The sequence below is a fragment of the Carassius auratus genome, chromosome 12 (genome assembly GCF_003368295.1).
Source record: "Carassius auratus strain Wakin chromosome 12, ASM336829v1, whole genome shotgun sequence".
Taxonomy (NCBI): domain Eukaryota; kingdom Metazoa; phylum Chordata; class Actinopteri; order Cypriniformes; family Cyprinidae; genus Carassius; species Carassius auratus.
The window spans coordinates 4,269,252-4,291,827 of record NC_039254.1 but is presented as its reverse complement, the minus strand read 5'-3'; the positions used below and the strand labels follow the sequence as shown (position 1 = coordinate 4,291,827).

Below are 22,576 nucleotides of genomic sequence, written 5' to 3'. Positions count from 1 at the left end.
ACCACACTTGAGACATTTAGATCCACACAGGTGCCAGGAGGAGTTGACCCCGACTGCCCTCGCTGAGAAAGAGGATTATAACTTATTTCCCAAGGAATGTTGACTTCTTCCTTAATCTGTTGATTTAGGGGTGATTTTTTCAATAGCCTTCATCAAAAAAGACAATTTAGCTAATAGCTTTATGAACTTTGCAGTTTTTAATTAAAGTGGCTTTTGCACATATCCACTTCAAAACTCTTGACCGGAAACATGTCCAATGATTTGTGACATTGTTTTTTCTTGGAGTGCTGAGAGATAAGGGACAGCTGTAGGAATCAATCATATGAGGATGCCATCATTGCTGTTAATTCCCGAGGGTTTAGTAAAACCAACAGGAAAGCATGAGGGTGTATATAAAGCAGTTGGGGCTCGAAGGGGAGACTAATGTGATCAAAGCGAACGATCAGCCATAGCTAATTGAAATTAAAGCCCATGAAATGAGAAGGTTAGCGTGGTTCATTGAGGCGCTGAGGATGAGAACACAGATGCCTTGAGGGAGGGCTCAACTGTGCCAGCAAAGAGCTACAAAGCACCCACTCATTCTTTTTACACTGTGGTTATGATATTCCTTAATGTTTGTGATATTTTACAAGCTTGAAGAGAGCACTCAGTCACGATTCAGCTCCGTGGGAAGCCAACAGCTGAATTTCTCTGTCAGGATCTTTTTGAAATGACAGCAAACTTGTTTACCGTCAAAGCCACAGGCTTCATGCATGATTTAAAACCAACCATCAATGAGAATAAGGCTACAAAAAGTTGTTTAAATTGGTAAGATATTCATACCATATTCAGTGTTTTTTTTATCGGTCAAAAACAACCAGATGTCTTCTTTTGTGCTGAATCAAAGTAAAACAGTCCATTAAGAGGTGCGACTGGCAAAGTATAAAGGCAATAATTAACCCTGGGTTTACAATAGCTGAGTGATGATGACCACCATGTCACACATCTGTTCATATTCACCATTTAGGAACTCTTACTCATTTCCTCTACAAAGCAGAAACCTATTATGGAGGAAGTCATTCAATTACAACCAGCCATTCTCCATTCATTTAGGTTATAGCCCAGAAACAGAAAACACAATATAGCTCATGGTGCTGTATTCGGCGAGCCTTATCTCCTCCAATCTGCTTATCTAACTTAGTCATATTTTAAAACAACATTGCACATAACAAAAAAGCAGAGAAGCTGAATGAAAAACATACAAATGCAAGCTTCATTTCTAATCTGTAGGTTTAATTCAGTTATTAATTTAAACTTTTAATCAAGGTCTACAAATAAACCATAAGGATGTTTTAATACTATGACTTTCTCTATAAATATGATTCTTTATTTTGTTTACTAATTATTTTTCTGGAACAGAAATTTTGTTTAGCAACATTTGTCAAGGAACCTTGCAACCGTACTATGGGTACAGCAGGCGCAATGATATAGTGCCTGAAAATAGGCTTATTGGAAGTTACCTAGCTGGGACTATTTCTGGGACTATATCACTTTGCCTGCTGCACCCGTGGTATGGCAGCAAAGTTCCTTCATTATTTTGCCAGAATGAGAGTATTTTTCCTAGCCATACTGGTCTAGAAAATCACAACATCTTTTAAATTTCTGTTAGTCTAAGTGCACGATATAACTACAGAAGAGTCGAGTTTTAAATAAGAAAAATATAGAAACTGTTTGGTCATTTTTAAACGAGATGCTAATGGTCTAGTCAGATTCAATGATCTATGCTAAGCAAAGATAAAAGTGCTACCACCAGACCCGAGCTCGGCTGAATGTATTCGAAAATTATAAAACTCAACTGTAGCGGATTTGGAAAAAAAGCCTATTTTTTTTTTTTGTGGAGTGTTCCTTTAAGGGTTTTGTTCAGGTTCAGCAGTGCTATGAGCACAAGCAAAGTTCAGACAGAGAGAGTCAGACTCTGGAAATGCCCCTCTTTATAGTCGTGTGGTTCTGTGCAGATGCCAAACACATCTCAGACCTGACATAATACGCTGCAAAAATGCAGACGGCATGGTTTGGGAAGATCTTTCCATAATAAAATGTCAAATATAACTAGCAATGCAAAGCAGAGGGAAAATGTCCAATACTTAATCAAAACACTACGTGAAGAAGAACATGTAATGCTTTTTAAATAAACCTTACAATTATGGGAAGATCTATAAAAGCACCAACATGGGGTCATAGTGGCAGGCACTAGCAGCAACAAGTCACTACCTGACTGGTATAAAGAACCAGAAGAATATGGTAGTGCTTAAGATTTGGAGGTCTTAGCACGGCAAATAATGAATGTGTTTATACTTTGCAAGCTCAGCTAACCACAACCAATTCTGTTCTATTGTCCTGTGTGGTCACAACTGCACCCTTCAACAAAACGCTCCTGAAAGACACAGCATCTCCTATACAGAGACAGATAAATGGAGCGACATGCAAAAAGGTATTACATAAAGCTCTACATTGACATGAGGGCGCAAGGGCTTAACAAGGGCCAATTTAGTTTGCGGTTTCCCATACAACAAGTTTTTAGTGCATTATTGTTGTGCATTGTTTTCTAAAAGGCATACGCCAAATTATGTCAAGCTCAACCTGCATGCATAAAGATGTGCTTCACTTCTCAGTAGCAAACAAGATTTTGGGGGGGCTATTTCAACCTGAAGCAATTTTTGTCCTATTTCTAAACTTCTTAAAAGAATCATTCTTCACTTGCCAACAGCATACAGGCCATTTACAGGCTTGGCATTCATTAAGGTTTGAAGATAACATTTAGTGGGAAAAGATTTCACAGAGTGGGGACGTGTGCTCTTAAAATGAGTATTAAAGGAATAGTTTACCCAAAAATGACAACTCTGTCATCACTCCCCCTCATGATGAGTTTCAAAACCTTTATTAATTCCTTTTCTTCAATATATCTTTATAATTTTTTTCAGAGAAGTCGTCATACAGGTTTGGAATGAGATGAGGGGGAGTAAACGATGACGAAATTTTGTTTTATTTTATTTATTTTTTTTGGGAGGTGAACTATCCCTTTAAGCAAATGAAAGCATGTACAATTTACATTTATGCATTTAGCAGACGCTTTTATCCAAAGCGACCTACAGTGCAATCAGGCTATTTTTTTAACGAGTATATGTGTGTTCCATGGGAATTAAACCCATGACCTTTTGCGCTACTAACGCAATGCTCTACCACTGAGCCACAGGAACATTTAAAATTGTTAATACAATTAAAAGTGGCTTAAAAGTAACGTCTGAGTCGAAGAGATATTGCTTTCTTGTCTGATTCAGTGCACAAGCAACGAAACTTGACTCCTTTTCTCCCCCCCATTTCCATTCTCCCTCCCTTTCATTCTCATTTTCTCTCCTCCCCCCTTTCCAAGGAGAGGCTCTTCTAGGTCCAGACGAAGGCCCACAGGCTGAAAAATAAAGAACGTGTCATGCATGGAGGAAGTGGGCCACCATTTCTCCTTAAATACAGCCATAATGATAGATAAATAAAGAAAGCCTGGCTCTTAGGGAGAAAATTAGATTTGGTTCTCTCTTCCCCTCCCACTCCTGGCCTTCTATTTTAGTTGCAAGCAGAGCACAGGCCTTTTTCTGGTCCGTGGCTGCAGGAGCATTCAGATTGCTGAAGGTTTCATGTGCTGTGGGAGGTGGGAGGGGTGCTGCTGGGGTCATCAGTGTTGTTTAACCCACATCTTGCACTAACAATAATGGCAGCAGATTACAAAACATGATGCAAATGACAACAAACTGGCGCCAATGATTCATGATCAAGAACAGGCACAGGACAAATCTATCTGACACAGATTGTTAATGTGAATTTCTATGTTATGAGCAGGATTGACCTTATAAACATGCTTCAGGGCAAGTCCCGATTATACTTCTGTATTTAAACAATCTATGCATTTATACAATCTAGTTACCACACTCAGTTAAAGTATGCAATTACACAAGTAAAGAAGATATAGTTTTTTTTTTACTATATATATATATATATATATATATATATATATATATATATATATATATATATATATATATATATATATATATATACACGAGCAAAAATTATGAAAATTACAGATGTTTTTGTTTGAATCCAGAACAATGGTATATGAAAAACAATTTCCAAGATATTAAATTAAATTTACAAAAATTATGAAATATATACATATATACACATATACACACACACACACACACATACACATACAACTTTTTTGAAAACGCTGAGTTTAAATAGCTATTGTTTCTAAGGTGTCACGCAATAGTTTTCACACAATGTTACATGAGACTTCATGTGGTTGTTAGAGCAAGGCATGCAACAGGAATCTCCACAGCCTATTGCAGGCATGCATAAAAAGACCCCATTTAGAAAATGGTCTGCCTTCAATTAACATTATTCACACTTGCCAACATGCCATCTCAAATCTGTTCACAAGACTAATCTCCACAATCAAGGAGTTTCAGGATATTAAGTAGCTGGAATTACCCTGTGTTTACTTGAACAACTATTCGTATTCACGACGAGATTGAAAGAGGAAAAATAAACTGTAGGCACTAGGACTATTTGTATTTCCGAACACTGCCACTAAAAAAAAGAGAGGGCTTCTCATAAGAGCGAAGAGCAAGCACAGGCCTCTCTGAGGTTCTCTGTTTTTCATTTGGAGCTTTCTGCTCTTTTTCTCCCTCCACAAATCTGAAAGACCAATACCACGGTAAATTAAGATATATGGATAGAACTGCCTCGCTCCTCGTAGGAGATTCATCTCCGTCTCTGTGTTTTATTGCCCCTGGGACTAATCATGGGTATGTTCATTCTCTGGGTGTTATGGAGGGTCAGGGCCAAAAAATATATATATATTTTATTCTAAACGTCCTCTCTGAACCTGTAAGAGTTAAAAAAAAAAAAAGGCAGACATAGGCTAAATGTCATAGATCAATTTACTGACAAAATGTTTTTTTTTTGTTTTGTTTTTTATCTCAATAAGTAAGGCAAATATGCAACAAATAAGTAATCCTGATTGGTGATCAGCTTTGAATACCTATATTCAAAGTTTTCAATTCAGTCATATATGCATAATAAATTGCATAATTAAAACAGCATTCAAAGGTAAAGTAACTGATTTAAAGTAGAGCCCCAAAAATAGAGCAAAACAATTACATTTTTGCAGAAATAAATCATTGTCAACAAGCAGAATTAAACCCACAGTTGTGGAGGGGGGAAATGGGTTATTGGAGACTTTAACACAAAATAATATTTACGTATCTGTAAATCTCTAATGTAAAATATTGCATAAATATATTTAAGTTTGTAGTAGCTAGTAATGCATGGGAAAAAAGAGATCATACAAAAACTCACAGCGTGAATGTAAACAACTCGACATTCAGTCAAAGAAAAGACTGAGTAATCTGCCAATTACAATACAAATGTAGCAAAGTTAATGAAAAGACAACATCTCTATAATCAAGGACAAACTGTTTTAATTCAACCACTGGCAAAGAAAAGCCAATCCGAGCTACACAACACAAGCAGGTAAGTTAGTCAACGTGATTTTTCACGATGCATGTTGGGACTTGACAACAAAACCCAAACACAGATGTTATCAAAGCAACCTCGCACACACACACACACACACACAATAATAAACAATATTGGGCACGGGCAATGTAGACAAAATGGAGTAATTCACTTTTATGAGAACACGGCTGTTGAATTTATAGAGAATATAATGTGGAAAAAATGGCTGGAATAAGAAAATAGTAGACAAGTATCAGTATGTAGAGAGGCATGTAGAAACACTGCAGATAATGAATGAATACCTTTGTTCGATATTGTATTAATTGTCTGCTTAATCTTAAGCGTCCATTTTTGCAAAACGAAACCATGACAAGAGGAAACAAACTTTCCCCCTCCACTACCGGAAAGAAAACCATCACGCAAATATCCGGAATTCCCACTTACCAATTTGACGAGCCGCTCAAACAACTCAAAATCCTTCCAAATGAGGACTTATGACTCGTGGCGAAGATCTACTTCAAAGCGTGAATTCTACAGAATTTCAGTGGTGAGGTTTTAGGTGATTTTCTCCTGCTTTCGAGGACGTTTTCCCGGTTTCTCTCGTTCTTTTCTTTCTAGTTATGCCTATGTGAGAGGGAAGGGAACATTCCTCTCGTGAGCGTAACGCGATGAGCCCTGATTCAGTTCTCCAATCACAGCTGCGCGATGCCGCAGTCCTCCAATCACAGCAGCGCGGCCGAGCGCGAGCGTTCTACTCGCAGACCCGCGCGGTGAAAAACAAGCGCGAGAGACGCGCTTGAGAGGGAGAGGATGGATGAATGTGAGGGAGTCATCTAAAACTGATAGTCACGGGTGCCATCTGCTGTCAATATGAAGAAGAATATAGTAGTATATTTAAATATATATATATTTACTTTTATATTATTAATGAAGACTAAGCGATATAATAAATATATAAATGCAGATAAAAATGTCTGTTTTTATATAGGCTATTGGTAAACGTACACATAATGTGAGAATAACTATGAAAGATGAGCTAAGAGTGAACGACTTATCACTCTGAATTTTAATTTCATCCACAGGTCAGTATTAGTGTTGCAGAAACTGGCTGAGTGAATAGGAATATTGCCAGAATCTGCATGTGGTATGTATTTATAGGAACTATGACATTTTAAAGAGTACATATCTGTTCAAAAGTTTGGACTTTGTAAGGTTTTTTTTTTTTTTACTTTCATTTTTTTTTATTTTTATAATTATCCAATTATTGGCAGCGCTGCATTTATATGGTCAAAAATACAGTAAACATTTAATATATTTTTAAAATGTAATTTATTTTTGTGAAGATAACCCGAATTTTCAGCAGCCATTACTCCAGTCTTCAGTGTCACACGACCCTTCAGAAATCATGCTGATTTCGTGCTTAAGAATATTTTCTATTGTTGAAAGCAGTTGTGTTGCTTAATATTTTGTGTAATCTGGTGCTTTTTTCAGGTCATCTGCAACAGAGGAGCATTTATTTGAAAAATTTGCATTTGCAAAAAAATATTGACCTTCTCAGCATTAAAATTTAAATGTGGCTGAATTTGTTAAAGAAGTCTAAAAAAATAAGACTCGGGACAGTTGTCTAATAGAGAAATTAAGAAATGAAATGCAGTAACATCAGAGGTCTTTGTTTCGTGTGTGACTGATCACTGATGAGCTGTTTCATAAAACTTGAAATAATGACCTTTATGGTGCTTTTTGTATTTATTGAAGCCCATTCACTTTTATTGTATGGAAAACAGCAGCCAGAACATTCTGTTAAAGTAATCTTTTTTCCTGCTCCATAGAAGAAAGTAAATCATAGTAGTTTGGAACAAAAGTGTAAATAACGAGTCACACTGACACTTTTATTTATTTGGTTAAAAGTAATAATGTTTTATTCACATTAACAATAGTACATTTGGTTTGTATTTCAATATGTGCGGTGGTGTATTGCAGTGGATGCGGTACATATATTTTTATCATTTCTCTCAGGGTTAGTTCTTTACATCAGTAAATCATTCAGGCACTTTATTATTCAGAAATAATTTAGGATAAATAGAGCAGCCAAAAGAGAAGAAAAAGAGAAACATAAAATGAAAAAGAAAATGACAAACTGAGCACTATGCACTATGTTTCAGTGGCTGAAAGTTACATGAAACAAATAGACATATGAACATCAAACACAGGAGCTTTGTGTGTTCACTTACAAGCTAATTTGGAGCTCTAACTCACATTCCAGCCACTACACTACTTCTCTTTGCCTTTTACACCCCTACTTTACATCGCCTCTGGGTTTCCTTCTTGACTGTTGCCTCAACTTCTCTCCGGTAACATTGGTTTGCATTTATCCCTGGATGTTAAGGATCTGTGCAGACAGGCCGTGGTGCCAGTTTTTCAGTTTGGCAAATCGTGGGCCTTTTACCTCTGATTCAAACTTCTCTCTGTAGAAAATATAAATAAATGAATTAATAAATGATTCAACAGACCTGTTTGTGCTTGAATCTTACACGTTTACAACCTGGTCTTGTCAAAAAGTGTGCTTAATTGTTCTGAATGTGCACTTTAGTGTACTAAAACACAGTACTTAAATGTAATACCTACTTAAATTATATTACATTTACTATACTTGAATGCTTAAACACATATAAGTTTCAAATAGATGATTAATTAAAGAATATTTAAGTATGCTTGTTAGTACATTCAAAACTTTACACTTAAACCATTAGAAGTCATTATAAAGTTACATCTAAAGAAGTTCTACTTTAGTGGGTCAAATCTCTTTAGCTGAGAAGAGTGCATTTAATATAATATAATTTAAACTACTGTATAATGCATTTTATTTTATTGTAAATATCATGCAGTTACGTGTCCAAAAACATTACATTCAGTTTGCACTTTTTTTTTTAAAGTATAAATTTCCCCATTATAGTTCTCTCTTTAAAAATTATGGTAAAGTGTACTTTTTCACAAGGTTGAATACAGCAAAAACTCAGACAATGTGGAATACCTTGATTTTCTAAGAGCCTCCTCGTCTGGATCTTGCACTGTAATAAATAAAAAATAAAGTCAGTTGTTACAGGCCTGGTCTCAAAACATAATGTACAACCCAATGTTTATCATGCAATCACTGTCATCTAATGTCAGCATGCAAACATGTCAGCCTTTTCAGTTCAAACCAGTTTCCATTTCACACAGTGGTGTGTTAAAGAAAGGCTGTACTCACTATACTCCGTTCCTGTGATATGAGCAAGCATGCGGAAGGACTTGGACTGCAGGTTGGCGGCACGACGGGCCCACTCTGACATCTCCATCTCCTTATTGTCAGGTTTGATCACAGCCTGGTAGACTGGAGAAGCACTGTCCACAAGAGTGTCTTTAATGGGAAGTGAGCTGCTCCCCAACAGAGAGAAATGGAAAAGAGGATTAGTTGTTCATCTGATTTCTCTGAATTTGGGAACATCAAGTTACATCTACCAAAATCATATTAAAAGACTATAACTTTGAAGTTATCTGTGGATTAATTCACATATTTGTGGAAATGTGCATCATTTTACTACAGCTCTATTGTAGTGAGAGATCTGTGATGAAAGAATGAGTTAGGATTTGATAAAACTGAGAATGGAAAGTAAAATGTTAGAGGTTATCTAATTCTCCCCTGGCAGATATACTCAGAACATTCCTATTTTTCTTTATAGAACTCCATTTACTTACATATTTCCAACAGTATAACATGGTAACTGAAAAATTACCAAAAATACACTTCAGTTTTTATGCAATCAACCTTTAACAGAGAATATAACATGACAGATGAGGCAATGCGGCTGTGATGGATCTAATAGACTGTGGCTACTTACGCCAAGGGAGATCCAGCGGAGTCGTCACCACTGTAAATCACATGATAAACCAGGATGGGAGGGAGCAAGTCAGAGCCGTGTCACATGGAAGGAGGGGAAATGTAGTGAGGGTGAGGCGAGGATGAGTGATGAGGAATAGGCAATTGGTTGTGGATGGAGTGACATAATTGCAAGCAGAAGAGGGAGGAAAAGCACAAATGAGGCTGATACATATGACTTTGTAGAAGCCTGAAATCAGCCCAGGCTAGATGAGCGATAATGAGATCTTACTGTTATAAACACTGCAAACTGAGTAGAATTGCATTGTAATCAAAATCATTGAACTGCATACAAATATATGCAGTAAAGGAATACCTTTCTTTTCCTAACATCTCATAACAATATACTCATAATAATTTTCTTACATTGCTAAATACAGTGATCCTAAAATGTATTTAGACACTTGAATAGTTCACTCAGAAATTCTGTTGTTTTCTTATAACATTTAGATCAAGTGGACTGTTAAACCTGTGGCAACCTGATCGTTTAGTTAGTGAGGTGAAAGAACCAGATCAATCTAATTCATGAATATATCGCTCAGGGATGTGCTTCTCAAAAACCTTTTTACGTTTAAGTAGACCGTAGAAACCACTGGCATTAATGATTACTACAGTCTACTTAGGCTCCCAATGCTTTTGAGAAATGCTTCCCAGACCACTCTTCGATACTGGATCAATCAAGTCATTTAAAGGATGAAGCTATTCATGTGGCATGTTTTCATTCGCTTTCATTGTATTGAAAAGAGCAGTAGTGAGGCTTAGAGCAGTAGTGAGGCTTGTTTCAGCCACAGGAAAAATTTAGTCTTTTTTCTTTCTTTATTTCTTTTGTTTAAAATTATAAGATATGAACTCAGAATTGCATGATATAAACTCAAAATTCAGTGAAAAAAGTCTGAATTGTGAGTTAGAGTAAGTAAATAATAACAGAATTTACATTTTGAGTGAACTTATTCCTTTAAAAACATCACTGCATTAAATATTGAAATTTAACACTGTTTCTAATGCTATAGTTTGGTGTAAATTTCCATTTTGGGGCCACTGCATCACTTACCTCAGCTGTCACCTAAGCATCAGTGTAGTAAAAAGTGCTGGACAGGAATGGAAGACCTACCTCATCTCGTTTCCTCGGGCTTGGGTCTGACCAGCAATGGCATCCATAATGGCATCCTGAGAATACATACTAATAGGAGTGTTGTACTGAGCATGGATGATAGTAGCCTTCCCACCAGGACCCTTGACCTCGATAGGCTTGTGAGTTGACAAAGCTGAGTCCTTCAATGCGATGGGGTTGAAGCTGGGAACATACTCTTGGCTGTCAGAGTTCAGGTGTGGGAGTGTCAGGGGTATAATAGTGGAGAGGCGGGTGGGTGATGGTGAGGAGCCAGAAATATCAGTGAAAATAGAGAGATAGATAAGATTTGACAGTGAGAACAGACTTGACTTACCTAATGCATCAGTATCATTAAACAGTAATGAGTTTTGCATTACTGGTTTAGATGTATCTGAAGTTAAATAGTTTGCACCAGGCATTAGTTGTACATTATATATATATATAAAAAAACACAATGTCCTGCATAAAAGATGCTTCTGGGCTTCCTAGTAGTAAAAATGCACACAGCATGCAATAGTTCTCATTATGATACTCCAATAAATAAATAACAATAAAACATGCAAAGACGCATTGAACAATAAAACTATAGCCAAAACCCAGCAACAGATGTATCTAGTTTAAACACTTCACTCAAAAGCATTTAACATTTAATCATGTCCGAAATGTCAAATTGTTCAAAATATATTTTGAACATTCTGGAATTGAAAATGTAAGCATGCAAACCACAACCACAGTACTGCATGTGGCCATGCTCCAGAACACACAGATTCACACGCAACTCTGGAGATTTTATATTCAAAACTGTTACTGACTTGGCAGCTGTGTTGGCAATGACCTGAGACGACATAGAGGAATATAGACAGAAAAAAGATAAACAAAAGAGGCAGTATTAGCCTTGATATAGCAGTGTGCGGAATGATAATGAATTCATGTCCATGTAAACTAGCAGAGAAAAACAACAACATAGAAAGCAAATGCTTCACTATGTCTAAAGAACTTGAACCTGAAATATGAATATATTTAAACTGTTAATGGACAGCTCACCCTGTTATTTTCACTTTTTACGTAATTTAACCTGTATGACTCTCATTTTTTAACACAAAAACAAGATACAGTGAAAATTGTCTCAGGTTCTGCAAAATATCTTATCTTGTGTTCCTCAAATTTTTCCTCAAACCAGGAATTTTTAAAAAAATCTGTTGTGCCATGATGTAGATGATGGTTATTACTGGTCATATTTCTCATAAGAATGACCTCCTGCTTTGTTCCTAGAACAGACTGATTTACTGGAACAGTTTGGTTGCAGCGGGACACACGGAAAACACTGGAGCTACATAACACTCATACTCCCATTAAACCAAATAACCAATCCAGTTGTGTTATTGTTAACTGGAGAAAAAAAAAATGTTCATTGAAATAAAGCAGAAATAACAGAATATAAATGTTAAATTAGTAATATAGAAATACTGCCTTGGCAGCCAACAGAAATATGCTCAAGAAATAAGAATTAAAATGATTAAAACTAAAAGCTAAGTAAAAAAAAGCTTAAAACAAATTAAACCTTACATTACAACTGAAAATATATAGCATCTAAAAAATAAAAGCTATAAATAAAAACATTATAAATACTATAACAGTATATAAAATAACCCTAGTAAAATACCATTTAACCAGTCACAGCTCAAAGTCATATATTGCTAGTTGCCTCACAACAAGGTTCAAAGTTTAGAGAGTACATATCAGACTCATACACCTAGATTTACAAGATGAACAGTCAATGGATGCACGTGCCCTTCTCAGCTGTGCACGTGATGTTGCCTAGTGGGAATTCTGTTCCTTGTGGGCTGCAAATAGAGGATGGAATACGTGACGGCATCATTGCGGTAGGACTTCATTTGGTATATACTGTTACAGGAGCTGTGACATTCTGAGCAGGTTAAAAGAGCCAACGAGCGCACATTTGCACCCATGTTCAATTACAGCTCAACTTGGGCCCTGTGGGAATATCCTCACATGTTTTTGGAAAGACAAGATACACTGCTGTGACAATGATTTAGGAAGACCTCTTATGAAGCTAATGAATGATGCCAACACATAAAAACGTTCAAAAAGCACCATCTTTAACATGTTGACATTATTTATAAGCAAACTTATAAAAGCTTGGCAATCCTCATCTAATTGCAGGAGATGTAGCTCTTACACGACTAAAATAACCTTAGTATGTTTTCATTTGGAAGCAGCTTACATTCATAGATACAGATATGACTCGGCCAGGCCCTGCTCGTGTTGCAGGACGGGGGTCAGGTGAGTGTTATGGACAACTGGTCCCAGTTCTGCCAAGCACATTCCCAGCTGATCCGTTGCACGTGAAAGTGGAATGTGCAGAGTTAATGACAGAATGTTCTGAGTATTCTTCACCACAGTTTTGTTAAAGGTATGCTGGGATACAGGTGAGGCTAGCCAATGCCTTGTTAAAGCAGATTTGCTAGATGTGCTCATTAAGATACAGATTTGTGGGTAAGGGATCACATTACCTACCCCAGCAGTGGGACGCCATTTAGATTGTCTTGTTGCATGACCATTTCCCTTAAAGTTTCTGCTGAATATAGGCCTATGGGAGAATTATACTGTCCTGTCTGGTTTGGGGTGGTTTTTGGCCCTTGCCCGGATGGCAGATAAATAGGGACAGGGCTTTTAGCAGGAGAATGAATTGCAGGTTGGAGGTTCTCCTGAGGTTTCTCCTCAGTGTTTGGAATTAGAGATTTTTTGGAAGGTTTTTTGGCCAGGAGGATGCCATATTTTTTGACAGGTTTCTCATCATCTTCTCCTTCCTCAGTGTCAGTGGTTTCCTTAGTGTAAAATAAACCATTAGATCAGATAAACAAAATGAACCATTAGCCACAATGGCAAACCATAGAAGAAAGATAATGTTAGAAAAGAGGCAAATGAGGCTTGAAGAAGCACCCTAGATCAGAATGAATCTGGCAACAACAATCCAAACGAGTACTGGACCAGCAGGAAACTTGTGAGGCTTTCAAATGAAGTGCTTACTGTTGCTTGACCAACAAATGCCTGTAGGGGGAGTTAAGTGTCGGCTTTACAGAGAATGTTTGTTTTCACAATCCCTCCACTTTTTTCCTTCTTTGTATGATATGGGTTGGAAACTTCCGTGACTGATAAAGAGGATTATAAAGAAATGGCTGGCCTATTACAAAAAATATATATTATATAAAACTTATATAAAAATATTTATCCCCTCCACACTGTCCAGCTATATTTTACACCACATTGATAAAATATCAAAAGATGGCATAAACCAGTCTGTATACTGTGCCTATTTGGCATAGGGAACAGATGGACAGAACACGACTTTACCTTCTGGTGAGGGATAATTGGCATGGGTGAGTCCATTCTTGGAGTGGCTGTGGGTACAGGAGCGGGACGTCTCGACCTGGGACCAGTACAAAATTCAAAGCAAAGGTCAATCATGCAAAAACATTAGGCTTTTGTTTTCATGAGTCCCTTTGTACATTATTAATATGTTTAATTATTGGTTGTAAGCATTAATGCTTCATTGTCATTTTAATTATAGTGATTTAAATGCACATTAAACAAAAATGATAGCAATTATAGCACATTTTATGAGTAAGTGCACTTTTAACTGACCATATAGCTGTAGCACAACATAGACACAAATATATAATTCAACTCCAGTAAAAACTTTTGACTTTTAACTTAATTAATCATATTTCTATTACCAGTGGTTAAATAAAAATGCCCAGTATGTAGGATATATGTCAAGATAGAATAGTGTCTTAAGGTGCTCTATTACAAATATTTTTTCGCATAGTTATTTAGAATATATATATATATATATAAATATATATACATACAAACACATGTCCAATGACACAAATTTCCCCTTTTCATTAGTGGTGTAGAGATACGTCACAATTTTAAATATGATTCTATAATAAAAGTCTTTAATTTATGTAAAATAAAGATAATAATTATATAAATACACTATAGTTAAAAAGTTTGGGGTTAGTACGATTTAAACAGTAAGGATGCATTCAATTTATCAAAAGCCATAGCAAGGACAATTACATTGCTACAAAAGATTTCTATTCCAAATAAATACTGTTCTTTTGAACTTTCTGCTTATCTAAGAAAGTCATGGTTACATGTGGCATCAACTTGCTGGAGTCAATTTTAAAATACATTAAAATGAAAACAGTTATCTTGAAATGTGTAATAGTATTTCACAGTATAACTGTATTTATTAATATAGACAGATCTTCAGACCCAAAAAATTGTGTCTCAAAGACACCATTCTCATTAAATCAGAGACAAAAAGGCTACAATGAATCACCAAAAACTTATAATTTGACCATTTCCCTGTGGACAGGAACTTAAATCATGTCATGTTTTAATTTGCTGGCCTATAAAATCTTCAACAACATGAAGCAGCACTCATTGAGTGAGTATCTTGTGAAACGCCAGTAGCATTGCTGTAAAAAGCAGTAACACTGGGGGGCTCTTCACAAGCCACTTGGCGAGATACATTTCTCAGAATCTGTTAAGTGAAGTCCAGGGAAAGCACACTGCTGAAAAGACATGTGTACCCTGTCACTCCTCCTGAGATGATTTTGACTGGAGAGGAGCTTGGAAAGATTTACATAAATCGGTCAATAATAAATCTATTATATCTACCAAATCAAATGAAATGCAGCCAGTATCTATCTACCATATAATATACAATAATACTAATATATCCACATGTATATGAGAACGTCTTCCACCTTCTTCCAACGAATAGAGGTGGTTGGCTGCTGTCAATAAATAAGAAGAATCAACTAAGCTTCTCTAAATCACTCACAACTGAAAGACAGAGATGGAGGAGTAGCTTATGTGAACACTAGAGCCTGCATTAAGAAATGTCAGAGGGTTGCTGAGGTATCTTCGTGAGTAATATTTCCTCCTTTTGCTGTAGTGTAGGCGACCAGATGAAAGAACTTAATCTTCTTTCGGATAGAGGCTTTGGGGTGTCCGAGCTAAATTAATAAACTATATTAAAAAGCTATATAAAGAGCCTTCTGAATGTAATTTCTCCTTACCCCTAAACACCAGATATCCAGGTGATTTATCACAGACACATTTTTGAGTTCAATTGTCCTGTCAGTATATTTGTATGCTAACTGTCACTCTCAGTCTGTGTAAGTTCAACTGTGACTGCTTTTATCACTCTTAGAGCTGTTTAATTGCAGATAACTTTGTTTGCTTGGAAGACTTGTCTGCTGCCAAAGTAAATGAGATGCATTGCTGATGCCCTCTAGGAAATGCCATTCGCCAATGAATATAAAGTAAAAAAGTAATCCAAAACATAACAAGCTTCAAAAGGTTCTGGTGGTGTTAAGGTTTACCTCTGCATGGTGAGGTTGAGTTTGGTGGTGGCTGCCTTTATCTTGTTTTGGGCCTCCAGATGGGTCAGGCCCTCAGTGCTGACCCCATCGATCGCTGTGATTATGTCACCCTGATTGAGGTTTCCACTTGCTGCCTTGCTGCCTGCTGTGATCTGTGGAAATAGATAACAGTTACAAATGACAGCACAGATTGAATTTTATCCACACAAAAGAATCCAATGGAAAATCATCATGGCTATAGAAACGGGTTCTGTATTGTTTGTTTGTTTATTGATAATTACAATCGATGTACTATGCTTGCTACAGGACACATTTTTGCATGGAACATCAGTCAAATGTAACTGATAACTTGTCACTATTAAGTGCATTAGCTGATTCTGAGCAGCCAAACACAAACAATGTTCTCTTTTTCACAAAAAAAAAAATGCTTTAACTAAAGTTACTACATTTGGGATCTTGATAACCTGTGAAAATCATTAAACGATGAGAAGAAGTGTAACTTGAGTGATCATCCAGCAAGAGCTATTGTAAAAACAACAGCATCATTGCTGTGTAAGTACAGTGGGCAGAAGCACTGGAGGGCTTTTCAAGTTTGTATATAAGCCATGCCAAACATAAACGATATTCTCTTCTTTAGTGAGATTTCTTTTGAAATATTGGCTCAGAGAATCTATTTGCAGCTTAGTTCTTTTGTATCTTCAGACATACATCTGAACAAATGTCTTCAATTAGAATGAAGTGATTAGAATTTATAAGTGACGTGTGCTAAACAGTAATACAAATGTTTCTGAATTTGCATCTAACACGAATCAAAACATATCTTTGATTGTGAAAAAAAATCTATTTGTTAATGAATCAGTTGAGTAAGTGATTCAACGACTCATAACGTTTAATTCTTAAATGAATCAGTGTTTTGATTGAATTGGATGAATAAATTGTTCAAAAATCTACTCAGGATATTTTGATCCTGAAAGAATCAGATGAATAAATGATTCAGTGACTCACTTGTGGCCATATACAGGTGCAAAATCCTCAAAATTAATATAAAGACTGACAGTTTGTCAGGGGTTATATAGAAGCATAGTGAAATAAAATTAGAAAAGTCAGCATTGTTTACTGTATATCAACATTATTGTGCTGATCTGTCAATCAAACTTAAGGACTAACAGTAGTATATATATATATATGTTTAAAACATTTTTTTTATTTGAGCTCAGAAACCAAGCAATGGAGATTGAAATCCCATCTTTGCAACAAGTCAGTGGCAGCTCATTAAAATGTTAAAAATAAAGCTTGTTGTTGACGCCCCCTGCCTCTCAATTGGACCCTGCATTCTGGGGCCCTGCAACCAACCCTTCCGTCCCACCTGCTGCCATTACTCAACACGCACACATATACATGTTTCTGAAAGAGCTCTCCTTCTTGAAATGTTCTCCTAGTAAATGCCCAACTGCTAAACAAAGTATAATGTCTGAAGGTGCATTAAGAACACTAAAGCATATGATTAACCTGAAAATAACTGGAATCCATAAAGAGCAATTAGAAAAAGTATATGGGATATACTTTTGCTCTAAACTCCAAATCAGCAAAGAAATTTCTAATATTTATATATATTTCAATACACTGGATAGGATTCACTGGAAAAGATTCATAGTCAGGCATTCAGATAGAGGCATTTTTACACCTGTATAATGAATCACTGCTTGCATTTCCCAGACTTTACTGCTGAGACATACTTCTTCTTGGCTATTATGGAATTAAATCCCACTGCATGCTTCACTGGTCAGGGGTCCTACAAGCTAGATGAGAAAAATCATCATCACTTTTCACATTTCACTTAAGCTAACAGACCGCTGCTTTACCAACGCTTCAATCATGATGCTGCATACTGAATGACAGTGAAAGGCTAATTAAACACACACATACACACACACACAATAGCCCTTTCATAGAATTTACTACACAGTACATTAATCAATCCTTTTAGATATTAAAGTAAATAATAAATATATATTTTATCAAACCAAATCATAGCATGATTTATTTTATTTAAATTTTAAATGGTTAATAAAATAAATTGAAATGTGAAATATAACTGTGTTCATCATTGTAAAGAGATGTTTCCTCACAACAACTACACCACAGATGTAATGCGAAAACTATACCTTTTAATTATGCTATATCATTGTTGACAAACTGAAATATGGTTGGTGATCATGCAAGTGTCAAACTAAATCAGCTACTGAATGAATAAAATACCAATTTTAGGTAGGACAATCAAGGAAAAATGTTTCAGTTTTACATCTGGTGTGTCTTAGGTGCTAGCATAATTAAAAAAAAATATATATTTTTTACTTTCGTAAGAAAGGCATTACACTCCGGTCTACTGAACTGAGAGGCACTCACAGCAAGAATCACTGTTCAATCACAGGTTCAATTTGTCCGCTATAATGCTTTCCTTGTTTTTAATGTAAATTAAATGAAGGCAGTGTTTTAAGTATGAAAAAATGAGTTAAGTTAAGAGAAAGCTATGGCATTAGAAGACAAATCGTATATCTCTTATGTATCTTCTGCCACCTTGAACTAAACATACTTTTAATTAATTTATACATGAATGTAATATTAATCATACACAAGTGTAGAATTAAATGTCAAGAGGGATAACAGGCACAAAGAAAAAAAAACAGCTGTTAATTTCATTTAAGTCGTTAAGCTGCCAATCTCACTTCAGCAGATGATAAATCTAATGACCCGCTAAGATCCATATGAAAACATTTGAAACATTGTGACTGTTTATTGAAATCTAATCCAGATGGCAACTGTCTTAACTTGAAGAGCTCCATCCTCTCACATTAGTTCTTAAAAATCTTAACATTTATGTCAAACACAGATATGGTGTTCCAACATGTCTTTCAAGTTTTCGATCAAAGCATCTGTTTAGCTCAGATTGTTGAGAAATTGTTGTAGAATCTGCCAGTAGAACCTTAGCGAGGAAACTGTGACCTGGCGCTGTTGGCACTGTGATTTATCAGGCAGGTCTTTGTAAATGCCAGCTTTAATTGTCTTTTGCTCCTGCACTGTTCTGATTAAAAGCAAAGGTTGGGGTGATGATCTGGACTATCTGTGGAACTTTTGGGTATTTGCAAGGCTCTGAATGCAGCTGACAGTTTGTTCATTTGATTTTTATCTGCTATGCTCCAGCACAGGCTAAATGCATAACTGATGCTGTCCACGTTTGTGTTAGAAAGGCCTTGACCTCAGTTTAATTCAGCCTGAACTCCTACAGCACTGCAGCCAGGGATCGAGACCTTCAAGAGCTTAGAAAGCAGTAGAATTGAACATGTTATGAGGTCTATAAATTTGCCGTACACACGGAGACACAATGTGGACATTAAAATACAACAGAATGAAGCAAAAAAGATTTGGGGACATCACTAAACAGATTAATCAGCGGTTAAATTACTTCATATAATACATCACAAATGACTTCACGGACTGTCTTTGTCATTGACTTTATGAAACGCTTTACAGAATATAATATTGGCAATTTGCAGAGCTGGATTTCTATATCAGTCGAAACAATATATAATAATGGAAATGATCTCTGAGAGGACATTTAGGGCCAATACTTTCTGCTATCAGCAACACTGCTCAAGCTGTTCGGCGCTTACAGAGTCACTAAAAATCTTCCAATTTTAAATGCATCATTATCAAGTTGACTGTGTGTATGGTCTTATCAGAATTTATTCATCAGAGGTTCATCATTTCTGCTCTTTGCATTTTTTAACACAATACTTTGGTTAACAAAAACATGAAACGCAAGAATGATTTAAATGCAAATGTTTTCAATAATGTCTCAGTGTGACAATAGCCCCAGTTTCCCATATATTTTTCAACTGTGGAAGTGTTTTCAATGGAATTAACTAACAACTTCAATAATAATCGTTCTTCCTGCGACTATATTTAAATTCACCATGACCTCATGTGTCTATTGTTTCTGTGCTCTTCACATGTATGGCACCCGCATGTATTTCTGCAGGTCTGACCTTTAGTGCTAAGCTAAAATCAGTGACCATAAGTCAGGCATTGCAACCACGGGCCAAAAGTGGTCATCAATTGCTATCATTAGCTACCAAAGAGCTTTTTTTTTGAGACAGTGATGTAAGTGATTTATTTGTAATGCATTTTCTATCATTTTTTTTAATTATTATTAAAAATTAGCCTGAAATGTTTTATTAGGAAACCCACACACATATTAACAACTTCATATTGTTCTGTCACTCACTTAACATGGTCTTCATATTAGTGTTGTCATTTTCCAATGTCTGTTACATTGAGGCCAGGACATTTTAAATATGGATCATAGCTTGCATGAAAAATGAAACGAATATGCTGCCCACATTTTAATCTACCTCCATATTCAGTGACAGCTGGGTCGGGAGAGACTATAAAATCCAGACGGATGCCAGGTTTGACACTGATTACAGCATCAAACCGTGTGCCACCAGCAAAGCTGACTAGAAAAGTAATGGAAATCCAAACAATGGAGATAAAGTTTCCAGGTGTGATGGTCCTGTCTGTAATTGCTTCCAGACAAATTTATTGAAGTGAAACCAAATCAAATGTCAAGAAAGGTGACAGCTATGAAACAAACAAACTGGGCTAAACTGCCTTTGACTGATTATACAGCGGCAGTGAATTCTCGTCATAGCCGAGAGAAAATCACCTCACTCTCTGTTAGGAAAATATAATCTCTCTGAGCCTTTGGACACGCCATCCTTGAATCCATCCGCTAACACAAAAAGGATTTTTTGGGTGCCATGGAATGAGCACACTTGAAGTATAGACAGTTGAATTAAATTAACAATTCAGTTCCCTGAGTCATAAATGGTGCTCATTTGTCAATAGCACACCTTACTGATCTATTAGACAAGGTAAGACAATGCGCCTTTGCTCCTCTTTTGTGAGGTAAACAAATTTAACAACTGAATAAACAACATTCAACCATCAAAAAATGAATTCTAAGAAAACCGAAAGCTGAAATAAGAATCAACATCCAGCAGCAATAAGAATTTGAGCGTCTTTCCACGAAACATGACATCAACGTCTGCTTAGCATAAATTACAGACGTCCAAAAGCTAATGTCTTTTACAGTTAAAAGGATAGGTTACCCCAAAATAAAAATTCTGTCATTATTTACTCACCCTCATGTTGCTTCAAATTTATTTGACCTTTTTCCTTTTGAAGAATACAAAAGTAGATATTTTGGAAAACAGGTACAATGAAAGTCAATGGGGTCTAAAATAACACTGACATATTTTTCAAAATATCTTCTTTCGGGTTCCACAAAAAGAAGACAATCACACAGGTTTGGAGCAAAGTCTCCTTTTTCCATTTCATTTAATAGATTGAATCATTGTAATAAATGAACAGCGAGCGTGTAAATTCTTTCACTTTGGGCAAATTGAAGTGAATGAGATTTAACTAGACAAGTAGCATGCATCCAGGCTTCTCACCTTTCACAGACTCATTTTCTTAAAGCTTGCATCATCTATTGCTATTCATAGAGTTTTCCGCTGTAAATGCACCACAACACTTCTCTCAAGCCAAAGAGCCAAAGCTGGTTAGAGATTTTTTTTTTCTTTGGCTTGGATGATAACCAATACAACAACAGCTGCAACACAATGCTACATAATGCCAGCATACCGTCTGACTCAAAGCTTTTATCGATTTGCATTGTTAAGTGAGGAAAAAAAGATGTCAAAACATTCTCTGTAGTTAGGTTTTTCTGTCTTTCTTTAAAAAAAAAAATTCAAAGTAGGCATTTGTTTAAATAAAGCATTTTGGGTTTGTTTGTTATTTCTACAAGGCAGAGCTGTTGTCTCACCCGGGAGATGGTCAGGGGCATGTTGAAGTCTTTGCCTCCCTGCAGCCTGAAGCCCCATGGTGCAGGTCCAGACAGGGTTACTGTGTAATTGCTCATTTTGAAGAGAGTGAAAAGCTTCTTCTTGGGTCAGTAAAGTCCTCTTTTTCCTTAAATTTTCTTCTCCCTGTTGTCGGGATGACCAAACACCCAGGTACGGGCAGGCACCGAGGAGCCTCTGAAACACAACAACAACAGACAGGAAATGCAACAGAGTGAAAAAAATATGTATTAACTTATGCCATCTGTCATTATACAACCATCACACAGAACCTGAGTTCACATATCAACACAACTCAAAATACATACCAAAAAATGTTCAGACTTAAAAAGAACAAATAGTATAATCCTACCCCTGTTTACACTGACAAAATAAAGTTTTAAAAGCAGAAGGAGGAGAGTTCTTGCCTGCTCGGATTGCCTGGACAGACAGCCTAAGAATAGATCCCTTCTGCTGAAAGCGATAACACTCAAGCCCCAGGGGCCCTTATATGGTGTGTAAGGGGACACCCCTGGATACCAAGCCCCCATGATTCACATGGCGAATATAGCCTCTTCTTAGGGTAACACATTTTTCCACTCTGCTCCTATGGGCATCCACTCATAGGGCACCATGGATATAGAGCTAGTGGGAAACAACTAATAAACAA

The 22,576-nt window shown here is 36.4% G+C and overlaps 2 protein-coding genes across 5 annotated transcripts in view; both read right to left on the bottom strand.

The window, feature by feature from the left end:
* LOC113111548 (bone morphogenetic protein receptor type-1A-like) overlaps nt 1-6,321 on the bottom strand; it is a 38,584-nt gene extending 32,263 nt beyond the window's left edge. The window contains exon 1 of the mRNA XM_026276370.1: nt 5,998-6,321. The gene's annotated coding sequence lies outside the window, so the exon portion shown is untranslated. The remainder of the gene's footprint in view (nt 1-5,997) is intronic.
* Nucleotides 6,322-7,445: 1,124 nt separating this feature from the next.
* On the bottom strand, nt 7,446-22,430 carry LOC113111546 (LIM domain-binding protein 3-like). Of its 4 annotated transcripts, XM_026276367.1 has the most exons (10): nt 22,236-22,389; nt 21,891-22,104; nt 16,004-16,155; nt 13,956-14,031; nt 11,393-11,415; nt 10,581-10,781; nt 9,432-9,461; nt 8,801-8,967; nt 8,585-8,621; nt 7,446-8,018 (listed from the first exon to the last, which is right to left on the bottom strand). In XM_026276367.1, the coding sequence occupies exons 2-10, from the start codon at nt 21,984-21,986 to the stop codon at nt 7,922-7,924; spliced, it is 879 nt and encodes a 292-aa protein (XP_026132152.1). In that variant the 5' UTR covers nt 21,987-22,104; nt 22,236-22,389; the 3' UTR covers nt 7,446-7,921. The 4 variants fall into 4 exon arrangements, with proteins under 4 accessions (XP_026132152.1, XP_026132150.1, XP_026132149.1 ...); XM_026276365.1 differs by lacking the exons at nt 9,432-9,461; nt 10,581-10,781; nt 11,393-11,415 and adding an exon at nt 13,119-13,429 and having other exon boundaries at nt 22,335-22,430; XM_026276364.1 differs by lacking the exons at nt 9,432-9,461; nt 10,581-10,781; nt 11,393-11,415 and adding an exon at nt 13,119-13,429 and having other exon boundaries at nt 22,236-22,391.
* Between the last annotated feature and the right edge of the window lie 146 nt (nt 22,431-22,576).

Excerpts from the sequence above, each read along its gene's own strand:
- LOC113111546 (XM_026276365.1), bottom strand. The coding sequence starts at position 21,986 with ATGAGCAATTACACAGTAACCCTGTCTGGACCTGCACCATGGGGCTTC. Across the intron at positions 16,156-21,890 it reads TGCCCCTGACCATCTCCCGG|ATCACAGCAGGCAGCAAGGC; the intron begins GTGAGACAACAG and ends CTATTTCCACAG. Across the intron at positions 14,032-16,003 it reads CTCAACCTCACCATGCAGAG|GTCGAGACGTCCCGCTCCTG; the intron begins GTAAACCTTAAC and ends TACTGGTCCCAG.